The sequence below is a fragment of the Botryllus schlosseri genome, chromosome 13, assembly GCF_051294905.1.
Source record: "Botryllus schlosseri isolate E-star chromosome 13, Bs_hap1, whole genome shotgun sequence".
Lineage (NCBI taxonomy): Eukaryota > Metazoa > Chordata > Ascidiacea > Stolidobranchia > Styelidae > Botryllus > Botryllus schlosseri.
The window spans coordinates 11463865-11480577 of NC_137248.1; the positions used below are offsets into that span (position 1 = coordinate 11463865).

At 40.4% G+C, this 16713-nt stretch overlaps 1 protein-coding gene across 4 annotated transcripts in view; it reads right to left on the bottom strand.

Moving 5' to 3' along the window:
- LOC145454449 (uncharacterized) overlaps positions 1-15921 on the bottom strand; it is a 44487-nt gene extending 28566 nt beyond the window's left edge. Inside the window, exons 1-18 of one of the 4 annotated variants that reach the window (XM_080332441.1) lie at positions 15275-15921; positions 14957-15209; positions 13180-13347; positions 12446-12620; positions 12153-12340; positions 11487-11639; positions 11284-11430; positions 10696-10873; positions 9336-9459; positions 9087-9276; positions 8452-8556; positions 8248-8367; positions 8016-8190; positions 6179-6417; positions 3815-4017; positions 2928-3097; positions 937-1084; positions 721-869 (exon numbers count right to left, since the gene is read on the bottom strand). In XM_080332441.1, the coding sequence (XP_080188567.1) occupies positions 721-869; positions 937-1084; positions 2928-3097; positions 3815-4017; positions 6179-6417; positions 8016-8190; positions 8248-8367; positions 8452-8556; positions 9087-9276; positions 9336-9459; positions 10696-10873; positions 11284-11430; positions 11487-11639; positions 12153-12340; positions 12446-12620; positions 13180-13347; positions 14957-15153 (2829 nt within the window). In that variant the 5' untranslated portion in view covers positions 15154-15209; positions 15275-15921. Of the gene's footprint in view, positions 1-720; positions 870-936; positions 1085-2927; positions 3098-3814; positions 4018-6178; positions 6418-8015; positions 8191-8247; positions 8368-8451; positions 8557-9086; positions 9277-9335; positions 9460-10695; positions 10874-11283; positions 11431-11486; positions 11640-12152; positions 12341-12445; positions 12621-13179; positions 13348-14956 lie in introns of all 4 variants that reach the window. The other 3 variants (XM_080332443.1, XM_080332440.1, XM_080332442.1) reach the window with 3 other exon arrangements.
- Positions 15922-16713: the final 792 nt, after the last annotated feature.

A 16713-nucleotide genomic window follows, 5' to 3' on the forward strand; every position in this document is an offset into this window, starting at 1 on the left:
ATTTTAACAGGGTTGTAATCAAGTCACAAGGCTCCGAGTCACAAGTCAATCTCACTTTTATAGTTTTGACTCGAGTCAAGTCGAGTCATTTTCAATTCACCACCGAGTCAAGTCCGAGTCTAAAGGGTCGAGTACGAGTCATTGGATTATGACTCGAGTCCGAGTCCAAGTCATTATGTTGACTGCTCAGTTTCCAGTTTAGGTCTTGTTAAACACCATTTTTATGACTTTTTTGGTGATATCGAATGATTCGCATTTATAATATGCTGATTTTCCTCACTTTAAGCAGATTCTGGTCGCGTTTTTAAGTACCAGTAGCAACAGACGAAATCCCAATAGGGTGGTTACTTTACTATTCTTTGAAATTACCATGAAATGTCGGTCTCGGCCGTCTAAGTCTCGAGTCATATGACTGGGTTCGAGCCATGCGCAATGACTCGAGTCCAAGTCGAGTCAATACACAGATTGACTCGAGTCGAGTCGAGTCATTTCCGTATTTTGAAAAAATGACTCGAGTCAAGTCGAGTCATCAGAAAATCGTGACTCGAGTCATTACAGCCCTGAATTTTAAGTTCAATATAGCTGTTTAACTTGAGTCGTGTTCGCGTAGTGATAGCGAGGCATTCAACATAGCTATCTTGAAAGACGCGTTATTATGTTGCTAGCTGTTTTGTTTGTGTGGTTCAGAAATCCAGAATATCGAAGACAATGACACATTACCTCAGTCTGATTCAACATATCGATGTCATCATCCAAGTCTTCAACAAAGAGGTCGTCCGTCTCTTCTTCGAGGTACGAAACAACGCTTTCGGAAGGAGTCGGCCCTGGCGAATCCCCGAATTCAGGCATAAGGTCATTCTGGTCATACACTGAAACAAACGGTAACATCATCCAAGGGCTGTCCGTGTTGTCAAAATTCTAATCAGCAATCGGCACCGTCGATAGATCTTGCGCTCAACAAGGCACGGGACTTGATCCTGAACAAACTGTCGATGGTTTTGAAGGAGGAAACCGAAGAGGACGGAGAGAGATAGGTTTCAGTCATCGCTCGAGCCATTTCCGACGAGCACTCAGAATCTACCACCTGCAATGGCACGCGACAGAAATAAACATGTTGATCATCAATAAACTACTGAATTTTGACACAAACAGAATGAAATGAGCAAACCACGATTCGTATTGTGTGTAGAACAAAGGCAGTCTTGAGTAAGGGATCTGTCAAGATGTGGCTTGAAATGCGACCACCAGAAGTCTATAAGGTTGTCATCGTAGGTACTCATGCAGAAGTAGAAATAACGCCATAAATTTCTACTCACTTACAAGTAGAAGTAGCGGTCTTGTCAAAAAATGAAGATTGGAAAAGCAGTCTAGTAGTTTTAAAAAGTAATTTTGGCTAGAAGGAAGGAAAGGACGTAGTTTATTTTTGTGGCATATATATGCACCTGATCTGTGTATGTAGGTATATTAGGGCGGTTCAAAAAAAACTTTTTTCCCCAAATCTTGCTGGCTCCGTGATTAAATCGTTAGGTTGCCTTAAAAAACGACGCACACCAAATTTGAATTCATTCCAACCAATAATCGCGGATTCCGTAGAGTTTCAAAATTTTGAGTTCGGGGATTATCCTTGATTGGTGGATAATCAAGAATTATCATAAAAAAACTCAAATAACTCAGCTTCTACGGGCTGGAATTGAGTCAGATTTGTTTTGTATCGTTTTTGAAGACAGCGCAACAATTTCATGGGGTTGACAGAAAAATTTGAAAAAAATTTTTTTGCATTTTTGGGTTAACTCAAAATTTTCAAACTCTACGAAATCCGCGATTATTGGCTGGAATGAATTCAAATTTGGTGTGCATCGTTTTTCAAGTCAACCTAACGATTTAATCACGGAGCCAGCAAGATTCCGGAAAGAAGGTTTTTTTTTTAACAGCCCTAATGTATATGCATACCATGAGTGCATGATGTTAAAATGCCGCTGGACAAGGAAGGTGCAGATATAGCCTTGTATGGCTTTCTAAGTCTTGCATCACCCATCCATGATATTCCAGTAATCCATGAGCGCCTAACGTGGAAGTCATCGATAACAGTGTTACGTTACTAATCAGGTCTTTGGTCTGACCCGGCCGGGATCAAACCCACGACCTACCGATCAAGAAGCCGGACGCTTCACCATTACGTTATCTTTTCGGAGAGACATCGCATGCTTCGAAGGCGACTACTTTTCAAATTACAGGGCATATCTTCACGACCAACGCAAAATGACTAAGGCCACCGCATATTGGTGCTATTTTCAAAAATATATTCAGTTACCGTCATACAGGGGCCCAGTCGTTATGACAGTTTCACTCAAAAACATGATGAAAACGTATCCCTTAACTACTTTTACTATATTACAGCCTAAAAAGCAATTAGTTTTGCCAAACTAACTGTTAAGAAGAAGTCGAAGTATTCAAAAGACATGACCACTTTATTAACTACACGAGTACTCTGAAAAAGTAAAAATAATTTGTTACTGCCTATCTCTCGCAACCTGTATGTCTATGTCACATGAATATCCGTTCGAATAAGGCAATCTACCACTAAGCACGCAGTAATCGTCAAAAATAAATTAACAATAATATCGATGGTTAATAGATGGCTTCTGATCAAATGTGCAACACGATATCTATGTCAGACTGAATTTTTCAAAATGAGATTTGTCAGGCTGTGCTGAAGATACAGCCTAGACTTGATTTCACTTTAGTTTAGGTAGCATGTTTTGACTACATTCAATCTACACGCGCATTGGAAACGATTGAAAAGTCAGTAGCTTCCTGTACCTTGATCAAGTCACGTCTTTTGGTAGCACTATGCCAGAACGATAGACATGTTCAGTATTCAGTCAAAGAGTTCCAAGAGCAAGATATCTAGTATCAGCCAATTTTACCTCTTGATCTTGCTTGACTTCAACATCCATTATTTTTCCATCGCCGTTTTGATCGGTCGCAACGAACCCATAGGGAACAAGATATTGTTTCATAGTGATGGCGCTAGGCGCATGTCTTCGTTTGATGAGCGATTCGTAACGAACAGCGGGGTCCTCATAGATATCGGAGTCTAAGGAATTAAGATTGTTTGAATATGTCAGAAACATACTTCCATATCAATCATAATATTCATTCTAAGAATTATGGATCAACTCTTGAAGAAAAATGAACCAGAAAGTTAAGTCAAATGCTAGTCTTTGAGCAAAGTCTTTGACTCCAAAGCCATTAAATTACCGCATTCTCCATATCTAGAAAGAGTTTATACCAAAACTGGGTTTGACTTGATTACACGATGAAGGATCAAAAATCAAAAGTTCCTTCAATACCTAGCGAGACACAATAGTAGGAGTAATAGCTAAATTGAGTGAAAGAATTGCGTATTTTCACCCATTTCAAAGTGCTGTACCTGGTTTTTTCGATATCGTCATATCTGCTAATTCCATTGCATTATGTCTTGTGTATCGCATGGTACATGGAGTAGCTTGGGCGAGTGAGAATAAAAGAACCACTGATTATTATGATCCATAGCTTGAGTGACAGAAATAGGAGTTGTTCCGAGCGGCACATTAACACGCTCTCTTAAATCATTGATTCTAATCTCAAACTCAAACGTAACTCCAACCTAACCCAACTCGAATTATTTGTCACCCAAATGACCATCAACGATTTAGTGTAAACTTAAATTAATATGTGACACTAGTCCATTATCATTTGTCCCTTAGATGAGGAGTCACTCAGTTCGGTGTCTACCATCACTGAGATATTTTAATAAGATGAACAATCTTACCCGTCTCCCACTTGTCTCCATCTCCATCCTGCTCATATTTGAATCCGAGCGTTTTGTGATGGATCGAAAAGAGCTGATGCTTCCAGCCCAAGATCAAATCCGCGTTGTCGTTGAGAAAACTGCAGCACGTTAGGTTCTCTCCCAGTCTCACATCGGCGAGCAGGACTTTTTCAAGGTTCCATATCTTGATCACGCCGTCAGCACTACGGAATTAAGGAGATAATCATCCTCTACCTACTTATTTTGTTCCTCTGCATCACTAGTACCCAGTAACTCGAAGTGATAATTACAATACGAGTTGGTTGAGTTACTAACAGGAGAGGTATGTAGTGCTGTAATCTGCTTTTTCGTGTAAACAAGAAGCTTTACAATACTTCCTTCTCTATTCGGAGGGCATTAGTTTTAGAACATTTCAACTAAGCCTGCAACAGTTGATCGAGCAGAACTACTGAAATGAATAAATTTCTAATTCTGTCAAATAAGGATTGATTTTGGGTGATTTGATATCGTCAAATCATAACTGTCAGAGAGAGACTACGGTCCTGGTGAATTTCTAAATTGATCCTTTTCCAGTGATTTATTAGTGGTTCTGTATTAGTGGAAGAGGCGCATTCTGGAATTTGAATAGTTGCAGGCGTTGATATTTGCCAAGAAATATATAGCGTGCATCCGAATAGGTTTTTCAAACTAATTGAATTTCAAACGAGGTTTGTTTGAGTCGTCTTGGAAATTCCCGCTTCTACTACTGAGAGAGAGATTGCTACAGCTGGTCAGGGATCAGTGTCTTGGCTGAAGTTTCATGCCCAATCTGATACAACCATCTCATTTACCCGAGATTGGGACTGGCTTGCTAGCGGCTGGGATACTAGAGGCCTCTATTGGCGATCGAACACAAAACCTCAGATTTGCGAGTCCAGAGCTCTGACCACTGAGCTACTCTTGATAGTACTTCAGTAACAACTGACAGCATTACTTTTACTAAAGAAGCACCAGCGACTACTTTCATCACATCTGGATTTACCCATTGAAAGCACAAGCACATGCATTCTTAGAAGATCAGCTCAACGTGCCGTGAGGTGAAACACCCTAGGGAATGCAATGTCAGCAAAATATGTGGGCCAGTCTACGGCCACCTGAATTAACATTACATGCACCACAACTTTGCAATTCAATTAAATTATCACTGAGCATTAGAAAGCAGCATGCAGATGTAGCGATAAATGTGAGTTATACCAGCTTGATGTCAATGAGTGACTGCACTTATCCACAAGAAATCAACCACTATATCGAGTCGTAATGATGTGACAAAAATGAAAATTGATAAGTCACCAGTCTCAGACAGAGATAACTAATAAATGGTAATGAGGGCTACCAAAAGTTATATCTTTTACCACCGCATTTAAAAAGAAACATGGTACGAAATATACACGATCATTCAATGATAACAACAACCAGCAAGTGACTACATATTCGATTTTACAGCCTTATGTTTCGATAGCCTGCCAGTAACTTTGACAAACAAATTAATGATGATAATTACAATGATGCATGCTGTTCGGATGTTTACCTGCAGTTCGGGATAGATAATTCTGAAAATAGGTGGCGAAATTGTAAAGAGAACTGTAGATTTATAATAGCAGAATGTAATTAAACAAGTGGCAAGATGTGTATAACACTTTGAGTTATGTGTAAGGTGAGGTGTGTTATCAAGAAAAATTAGAAGTTAGTAAATACAGTATTCGAAATCAATACTCAAGTCGGGCATCCTATTACAAGTCATTTTACGCTACCAATCTGCATTCATATTTTGACTGACTTATTCCAGACTCAGCCTTATAAATCATGGCATAAATCTATTCTTTTTCGCCACCCTCTGCCAGTCAGAATGACTCCAAAAACGGACAATGTTGAGAACTACTGACATGAACCATTTCATTCCCTAAATATCATACCTTAGAAACGCCAATCACTGGAAGTTTTGAACCAGTGTCAACATAACGATGACACGTTAGAAGCCAATGTGAAACACACAATCGAACTCTTGACATTGTTTTGAATTTAGACACTAGGCTTATCCTATCATAATTTGAACCACTAAACATATTTTGGGTGCAAAGGTTGTCAGTAACGTGTTACTTCTACTTTTCGTGTAGCTTACATACCTTTCATTTTCTACTCCCACAAGAAGTATAGTTTTGTCATGGCTTGAACGTCTACTTGTAATATTTTTACTTGAATAATAGCTATTTTGACCACCTGTTCGGGTATTCATTTCTGTTGATTAAACAAATACAGTATCTGGCAACAGACTGAATAAAAGAGGCCATGCTACCAAACGAGATTCACAAAACTACAGGAAAATACCTGCTAGAGCAGAAAATCATTCGTTTCTTGCATGGCTTTACGCTTAGGATTCTGTCCCGGTGTTCAGGGCGCTTGTCTTTCCAATCTGTCTTCACATGGTCGCAATCCTCCAAACGGTGCATGGTGACGTGCCCAGTGGCATGGCCGGTAATAAGGAATTTGTTGGCAACAGTGTAGCAGGTGGGTGGTAAGCTCGTGTTGACGGTGTGTTGGAGTTCAATTGCGGGTAGAGACCAAATCTGAAAATTACAGTCGAATTGATGTATTGAATCGTACTTGATTTTATTGATTGTGGGCTAGGTTGGTTATAGAGTGTACCACGGGCACGATATAACAATATTTTTATCATATTAACACGAAGTATTGGGAAATAACCCAGAGGTGGTGTTTTAGTTTAGAAGAAGCAGGCATCTCTAAGATATAGCATTACAAAATGAAGATTTTAAAGTACTCAAGTCGAGACGTTCCATACATTTAGAAACCGGTCGAAGTTGGCTACTTTCAAGATTGCAGGGTGCATCTTCACGACCAAAAAAAAATTGACTAATACCACGACAAATTGGTTCAATTTTCGGAAAGATACTCAGTTACCTTGATACGTGGGCTATTTCCGCAAGTTGTTATGACAATTTCATAAACCTGATGAAAACATATCCCAAATCTATTTTCTATAAAATGCAAAGTCCATTGAGTAAGTAGTTTTACCTAAAAAACCTTCAAGTACAAGTATAAGTACCGTAATTTTCCGAATATAGTGCGTCCCCATGTATAATACGCACCCTTAAAATGACGTGCATATTCTGGGAAAAAGCCTGTACCCATGTATAGTACGCACCCTGCATTCGCAGTAAATGAGTACACGAATAGTTGCGGTGTAGTATTCGATGTTGTTCTGTTTTGCGATGTCACTGTCGAACAATCATGACATAATGATCGCTAATCATAATACAATTAACGGCATTGTCTCTAAACAAGAGTAGATAGTAGCCAAAGCCTGTGAGATCGGCGATGCGATAGTTGAGGCTAGCGACACACGACATCTGGCGCACGTGGCCTATTACAATTACAGATGCGATTGCTCAGGCCAACGGTTATGTAGAGCGCACCAGTCCTGTTGGAGACGCGACTGATTACGCAAGCGATTATATCTTGCGCACATGGCCTCTTGTGTATGCGATTGTTAAGGCCTGTCGTTGACGCGATGAATCAACAAGGATTGCCGTGCACGCTTGTAGCAATCAATCAGCGACCTAATTTCGCCCGCGTACAAACGGCAAACCAACTCAGCGAGAGATCGCGTGCTTTGCAGACGACTCTCGTTAATTAGAAACACGCTTTCGTTAATTGGCAACACGCTTCTCTATTTGGCAGCGGGTTACACTCTATAATACGAATTACGGAGCCCAATGGCTAGAGGTGATGCGCAATTGAAACAAGCATGAAGAAAGGTGTGATTTCAAGTTTTTGATCGAAGGTTTTTTTTTCAAGGCTTGCTGTACCCATGTATAATACGCACCCCCACCCCCCTATTTTAGGGCAAAAAATCGGTAAAATTTCGCGCATTATACATGGAACATTACGGTAGTCAATAAACAGTTGAGTTAGCGGTGCAAGTGGACAAAAATTACTTGAATAATATGAAAAAAGTATAAGCATTCCTTTACTGGCTACCTCTGGAAACAGGTAATTTTCGGATTAGATTACCTGGCTTTTTCAAAGACAACACCAACAGACAATAGCTATAAATTTTCCGTTTCAAAATACAATACAATGTAGAGAACTGAATATGGCTTTAATAAGTGAATCTTCCACACTAGTAATTAAAGTGGATGCTTACTTGAAAAACGTGGCTTTTCGCATCATTGCACAGGGTAGTCAACCATTCTTCTTCCAGTTCATGACTCATGGACAGAACCGCTTCTTTATGAACTTTCAATTCGCAGTAAAGCAATCTCTCTTTTTGATCCGAAAACACTATCCTGCCGTCTTCCAAACCCAAGAGTAAGAGATGTCTAGATTCAAATGGCCAATTTCAAATCAATACCGATTCGTAATTCTTATATAAATACCGTGACTTGGCGGAACAGACACCAGACGGAGACTGATATTGAAATCCATTCTCGGAAAACACTGCAAGCACGCAACGACATGGTGACGGAGTTACTTTTCTGGATAATATCTGATTGCACCTGTGTCAAACCATTGATCAACATTTAAAGAAAACCAGTTAGGAGGAACCAACTGGATGCCTCTTGCTGTATTATAAAAATTACCTGTGAGCACTCTTGTCATCTTCGAATTGACGAATCGCAATGGAAGACATGGTTGATGATCTGAAACCTTCTATGAGCAGTCTTGGAATATCCCATTCAGCAATTCTGAATGAGGAATTAATGAGCAGACAGTTAGATTGTCATACTTTGCTTCACCAGGACATATTAGGATAATCAGCCTTGGAAAGGAAAATGACTTTGAGGCAATATATTCACTTATAGCAGATTATGAGTCAATATTGTCACGATTTTGGAATCGAAAAACGCACAGTAACAAGATCAAATTAAGCAAGCATCATGATATGAAACAAATAATCACATTTCCTATTGTCCACATTCCATATACAGTGCAAAGACATTTGTAGCATGTACATTGTACATTGTACAATGTACATCTTCCAAGATATATTATCTACTGTTGAGATTTCAGATTGTTAGAAATTAGAATCATTGTGATATTAGTAACATATAAATTGAAAATCTCCATACGCCAATCTCATTCCGTTAATGACAGTAGGTTCTTGGTCTATACTCAAATACATACACACAGTGAAGCGTAATGAAGTTCTCAAAGTATAAGGAAATATCCAAACACATAACATCAAATTTTCGGAGGTCAAATTTTCCAACGTTACCTGCAAGCCGGGTCTGTTTTCGCTGTGTAGATCCACAGTTGGGTCGGATTGAGCAACAGAAATGCGAGGTTGTTAAAACGAGAAATTGTGACATCGTTCACGTTCGAAAGTAGCGACACCACAGGAGGCGGTAACACGGTACACAAAGCAGACGAATTTATTTTGTTTTGACCGAATAAACGTACACTGCCTGTGAAATATTCCAGAATTCAATTTCCTAACATAAATACCAATGGATGGATATCATACTGTCTTCGCCTAAAGCCATGATCCGTTTGGCTTTTCCCTCGTGCTCGAGAACATTCAACTTGACGATTTGGCATCGAGCATGTCCCCAGAACGAAACGACAGGGTTGAATTTCAAAATAATTATCTGCAAATTGGAAAGCATGAATTTGAACATCCAAGCCAATAAATCAAGACTTGTAGGATATATGTGTTGACAGCCGAGATACAACAGCAATTTTGAATAGTCTTTATCGAGTCTATAATGTGATTAGCAATTCTAACACTATGTCATCATGATATCAAAAAGCTTAGATTCAAAAGAGCTCAACTCAAAAATTTAAAAGCAGTGCAGTGTGGAGCAGGAGCAGTTCCTTTAAGTGCAGCTGAGCATTTAAGGAAGATGTCAGTTCGGTAATCTTATTATTCCGTCAATCTGTCTTCGTTGGGTGACTAGTGGCAAAGTTTTAGTGTTTGGTTTTGTAATGAATTTGTGATTAATAATCAAGTTCATTGTTAGACACAATGATTTATCATTGATTGATGACCATGCGCCATTGTTGTGAGTGAAACGTTTATGTAAACACGATTCCAGAGTTCAATTGGAAAGTTCTAACCCTGCAGTGCCACCTTCCCCGAAATTTGATAAGTTTTACGTTAACCAAAAGGAGAGAAACGACACGAAAACAATATACATATTATTAATATGTGATGGAATGCATCAATTTATAAATCAGGTTAGGCCTCTTTAGCAAAATGGCGAAACGCATGTGTAATCATTATAGAGCCGCACGCGGCTCGTTCAATCAAAGGCTGAAAGAGCCACACGTGTGGCTCGTGAGCTGCAGTTTGCCCACCCCTGCTCTAAGCCAATCGTTAATCACATACAGAAGCAAGCTAAGCTGATGAAGTACAAGTTGCGACCATGTTTATTCACAACAGGCTTGACCTTAACGACAGACAATAGATTCCTAAAGGTAGGAACATACAAGAACAATCTATGAAAATGAGCAATTAGTGACAAACGCAAAGTAATTCCACAACAATATGTGAGTATCAGAGGTCAGAGGTAGTCAGTGACAAAGTAGGCTACTTTAACTTTTTAGGAGTACTCAAGCACGCGTTGTCAATCGATATGGCTTTGGACTACTTCCTCTTCTACAAATTACCTACAAATTACAATTTAAATTTTGTACTTCCATTTGAAGTAGATTTGACAAGTCTTAGAAATTGCTACTTCTACTTGAGTAGCGACGATTACTTTTTTGTCCACCTCTGCCGAAGATGTCACTAATCATAGGCTCTACCGTACTAGAATGCCAGACATCCATCATTAAATATAAATGGGACACCAATCACAAATTCGATACCAATCTGAATTCACCTTCCTGACGTTGGCACACCAGATATTTCCGTCGTCAGTCAATTTCATCCATTTTATTCCGTCCGGAGTGACATTCATGCTGTAGAACAAATCCATGGAGTCTAACGACCAGATTTTGATTATCCCGTCCATCGAGCTGGTGAAAACCAAGCCAGGCATTCGTGGATGGACAACAACGCTGAAAGCAAGGAAGTTGTAAAGATATTTTACCCGAATTCAAGACTGTAGCGATTTCTTCCCAGGGGATTACTCGACAAACACGCAAGGGGAGAGAGTTACTGTAAAACGGGGCCGATCTGAAATTTCAAAAGACCGCAAACAAGTCTACAAGTATTTCCCAACTTCAGGAGTACAGAAGCCAATGTGAAAATATAATTTAAAAAACTCGTCATGTAGACTTGAGGCAATTGATTTAGGCCTAGGGTGGGGAGATATCATGCTCCGTGCCTGGGATAAGTTAAGACAGGCTTAGAGTTTTTAGTAAAGAATTCAGATACAGTATTACTCTGATATAATTAAAAATTTATCGGACACTTCTTTGAGCATGACTGCAATTACAATATATCGAAAAATTGTAGAAAAACGCACCTTGTGACTATTTTTGAGTGTCCCCTGAACGTGCAGATATGGCCCCCTGCAAATCCCCACACTTTTACCTCAGCGTCGACACCGCCGGTCACCACGACTCTACTGGACGAAGAATATGCCACCGAGGTAACAGTCCCGAAATGAGCGCTTAACAGTGAAAGTTTCGAATGAGACAAATGTGCACCAATACCAAAATGACGTACTTGTGTATTTCAAACAGCTTTCTGTAATCCTGCGCATTGTAGGCATACAAGTCATTCTCCGAGCAGTAAAAAATACATTGAGATGGAACGTCAAGCTCCACCTTGGAACACCAGGACCCGCCAACGTGGGGGTAATCACCGTGCGGTTGTAACCTGTAACAATTTTGCATGATATAAATAGTTCTCGACATTTCGTATCTAGATAATGGGCAAGGAGCTCGTTATAGCCTTGTAAGACTTTCTAGGTCTTGCACCACCCCCCCATGTTATCCTGTAAATGTTGAGCGCCATGCGGAGAAGCCACAGATACCAGTCCTACTGATCAGGTCTTAAGGTCTGATCCGGCGAGGGTTTGAGCCCATGACCCACCCACCGATCAAGAAGCCGGACGCTTAACCATTACGCTGTCAATTATACATTCTTCAATGCAAACGTATTATTTATAATTGCAGAGGAGATAAACAAGAGTGGCACTGCTTCTCCTTTTTCAGATTCACTCCACGTGTTCAAGTGATTATTTTCAGTTGCTCACTGATCAACTTGAACACTTTTCAGAATCACAAAACTCAGTTTTTGTAAACAGTAACAGAGTTGATCATGAAAGAAAATATGGATCATAATATTTATTTTTACACACACATGAGCATTGTTTCGTAGACAACTTACTCGTAGTTCGCCATTGGCTTTATGATTTCAAAGATGTGCTTGTCCGTCATCGCATATTTCCAAACGGTAGTGCCGGCGACGCCAGACGCTATCAATTCATCCGTGACGGGATTAAAATTGAGATGCAGCAACGAGTGCATGCTTCGGTTATGCGCTTTACATGTTTCATGGAAGTCTCTGTTGTACACCTGAAAATTCACAGTTATATATTCAAGTTAACTTTTGATTATATATGAACTTTTTGTCTAGTTCAGGGTCAAAATATACCTGGAAAAATTTTAAATAACACTCACTTTTAATGTGAAATCGTGGCATATTGCAAAGTAAACGTTGTACTTTTTACAGAAGATTATCGTCCGGAGCAGCTTTGTCTTGTATTTCGGGAAGAGCACCTCTCGTTTTACAGCATCAGCAGCATAAGATCCGGGAAGCCACGATGACATGCCGCGTGAATCCAGCATGAAGAATCTGGGAGTGTTTGTTACAACGGGAAATGCTACAATGGATCCAGTTACTCGCGTTGGTCGTTGATAAAACTTGTGTAAACCTAATCCCTAACAATAACAGTGGGCCAGATCAATAGAAGACTGCAGATCATGGGTGCTTCACCAATTTGTCTCAGTGTTCTGGCTGGTTATCTATTTGTATACGTGTTATTGATAACAAATAAGAAAAAATTCTGCTATTATGATCACCATTTCTTTTGCTCCATCTTTTTGCAGCAGGCCTCAAAGGATTTGTTATCTCAGGTGATCTACTTTCCATCAACAAAATACTATACAAAATGCCTGACATCGCACATTCAAATCCAGATTTGAGAGTAATATGTTTCAGACTCTGCTATAATCCCACAGAGGTTGAAATGTGTAGAGTGTGACATTCATCAGTAGAAATGTAGGCATACAAGGAAAAGACGAAACCAATCAAGATTTTATGCCTAGTTCAACACCAGATAGAAATTCACCAATATGTGAGGCATTAGCATGCCTACAACAGGACACGAGCTATATCATTTCTCTGCTATTACCGGTGTATTCTTCCATTATACAGAACGCCCATCATATTGGTCATTCGGCTTTGTTGTTCATAAACTGCTTTTGTTTGAAAACCAAACACTTCCGAGCGATTTCCATTAGACTCGGACTCTTCCGAGAATGCATCAGTATCTGGATCCGACTCCAAATTTCCATCCATGCTGAAATGAAAATAGTCAATCACACATATGATCAAAATGCATCTGTTGCAATACAAGGAAACAGTGCGGTACTCTGGAGTACCAAGATCACTGGAATACATCACCAATGTTCCATTGTTGTGAAGCAATCTCAATACTATTATAATGTTGCATGCTAAAATTCAGCGGAAGCAGTACATTTCAATCAAATTTGCTGCAGAATTTAGTAGGGCAGCAATTGAATTAGACTTTATGAATGTTGTTTTATGATCTATGGCGAAAATGCTAAAAAGTTGTGTTTCCAAATCTGACAGTAGACCTGTTGGACTTGAATAGGTTGCTATTCATTTTTGTCCTTGATGCTTTTTGCGTCACCGACTCATGATATACATACGTACACGATCTGTACATATGCATACCATGAGATGACTGCATGATGTGCATATGCCATTGACCAAGGCAGGCGCAGATATAGCCTGGTAAAGCTTTGTAAGTCTTGCACCAGCCCTCCATGGTATCCCGGTAATGCTGAGCGCCAAGCGGGGAAGTCATGGATACCAGTGTTACTATTCAGGTCTTCGGTCTGACCCGGCCGAGGATCAAACCCATGACTAACCGATCAAGAACCCGGACGCTTCACCGTTACGCTATGTTGTCGGTTACGAGGCTACTAGTTTCTCACTTAGCTGGAGTTTTATGGAAACAATTGAGATTTATACGTGAACACGCCCACACTTAGATCAGAGTACTGGTATTCGGGATTTTAGCTGACTACCGACTATACCAGTGGCTATATCACACTGGGGGGCATGACAGCATCTGAAGGGGCGGTGGCGCAAAGCTGCAGACGAATGAACAAAAAAAATTCCATTCTGCGCGATTTACCTCCAATTCATAGTTACTGCTCTGTATATAGTCCGAGTTTCAGATTTTATTATTCTCTCATCAACAGTCATAACCATCCATGTCATCAAACTATCTGTTGCGAGTGCCGGCATTCTGGTTGCATTTTGTGATATGACGATAAGGGGGGCGTGAGATTTTTCACTATCATAAAGGGGAGTGTGTCTAAAAATGTTTGAGAACCGCTGGACTATACATTCTAGCTTACGGTACTTACAGAGTTCAAGTGAAATCATATACCAGATTTTGATAATCAACAACGTAACCCTACGCCATAGGAATTACATACTAGACCAGTGGTTCCCAACGTGGGCGATATCGCCCCCCAGGGGGCGATTTGGCGATCTAGGGGGGCGAAAATGACGAAGGGGGCGACAGGGGGGCGAAAATGGACAAAGGGGGCGACGGGGGGCGAAAATAGCGAAGGGGGCGATAGGGGGGCGATGACGCGAAAAAACGGCTGACCTTTTTTTTTTTTTTTTTTTTTTAGTCATCCACCTAGCAATGCGGAGCGAAAAAACGTTATTTTCAGCTCTGAGCGGTGAAAGATGACCTTTTTTTTTTTTTTTTTTTTAGTCAACCCGCCGGTGATTACAGTCTGTATGCCCAATTATCGGTGCACAAAATTTGGGGGGCGATGATCGGTGTTGACCTTGAAAAGGGGGCGATGAGTCGAAAAAGGTTGGGAACCACTGTACTAGACCTTATTGAGACAGAAATAACTCACGCCTCTTGCTCAGTTTCCAATGGTATATCAGACTTTGGTAGATGAACACGAGAGCTCTGTAAATTTGAAAGTGCCGGAGCACTTGCACATCTCTTGAAATTTCTCTTAGTTTCAAGCAATCCATTTTTCGATGCGATTGATTCTCTTCTTTTTAAATATGGTACTGAGGTCTTATGATTTCGAGAAATACCTGGCATCTTTATGAATTCTCTCTATAGGCTACCGTAGACTCAGGAGCTCATCTTCATATCCACTGCAACAATTGCACCAGTACTCTATCTAATTGTATTTTCTGTTACATGCTACAAAACAGGATACCTTGGCTCGGCTTGAAGACATGAGGCTTTATGTACTGCGGTAACCACAACGCAAGTACCGTAATTCCAGACCAAGTAATAGTATTATCCATGTAAAGACAGTGGCAGTTTTACGATAAACACGAAGTCGTATTATTGTTTTCGTAGGACATCGGGATTCCGGATATGTAAAATGACAAAGGGTTCGCCTAAAACAGTGTGGTAAGACGAAAGGCGATCTGGTATACATAACAAGAACAAGGGGTTTTATTTTTCTCGCACCCATTGAAACATTATCCTCTTGACCAGGCTTTTGTCCCTCTGAGAGGATTGTTATTCGTGAATATTTAGCAGCCAACGATACATCGAGAGAATGAATAATTGATACTTTACTACAGTGATTTGGATGCATGGGACCACGGTCCCAATAGTTTTGTAACGCGGATTCAAATGAAACGTAGTAAAACGATAACTCTACGATCTGCATTGAACGACCCAACTAATAGCGGCAATGCGTTGCAAGCACTGACTACTGAGCTATATAAACAAGTAGTCAGGAACGCTGACACGGTCTGCTGCGCGTCGGAGGGGGGTTGGTGCTCTCATGCTCTGGCGCTGGCAATGATATATCATTGGTTGCTGATGGCCCAGAATATCAATAATGTCAATAATCGTCAGATTATATTTTCATCTGATCAAAACATACACACAATGTACGTGCGATGTAATGAACAGATAGGAGGATGCCGAACGACCAGTTGTGGTCTCTTTTGAAACTTATATCCACCTCGACCTAGTGCCCTAGTGCCGGCTCTTTTCCAATGTTAATCTCTATTCCACGGCTCTCTCTTGCTCTTTTCCATTCCTTGTGAGTTTCGTCTTTCATCGGGTCTTTTCTGGGCTCTTTTGTCGCCGTAAGAACAGCGACGCGGGGAAGAGGAACCCAGATAAAACCTCCGACCGTTGCAAAATACCTAGGATTGTCGATGTCGATTGTCGGCATGGCGAAGCTACAAATTGTCAAGTGTATGTATCAGTTCCCTTGTGGTCATAGTTCACTCATAGTCCCACAAATTTCAACGACTACTTCATCTCGGAATCAAAAGCGCACAACTATAACTACTACAACACACGCGCGTCCTCGAAGAACAACTACCATATGATCAGGACGGAATACAGGAATACGCAGCGCTCTATCAAGTATGCCGGACCTGCAGTGTAGAACAGCATCTCGCCGGCTATCCGACAGTCGTCGAGTACCTCCACATTCAAATCGAAATACTAGCAATTTTTACTGATTCAATGCTAGTCTGCCCTGGAAGATTACAGGAGCACAGGCTGACATATCGACCTCGCGTACCGACACACGCAGCATTTATTTTTGTCGCTTACTTTTATGTTATCCTTTCTTTTATCCACTGTGCAATCTGTGTATGCCTCTTATGTGAGTCTTATTCACAT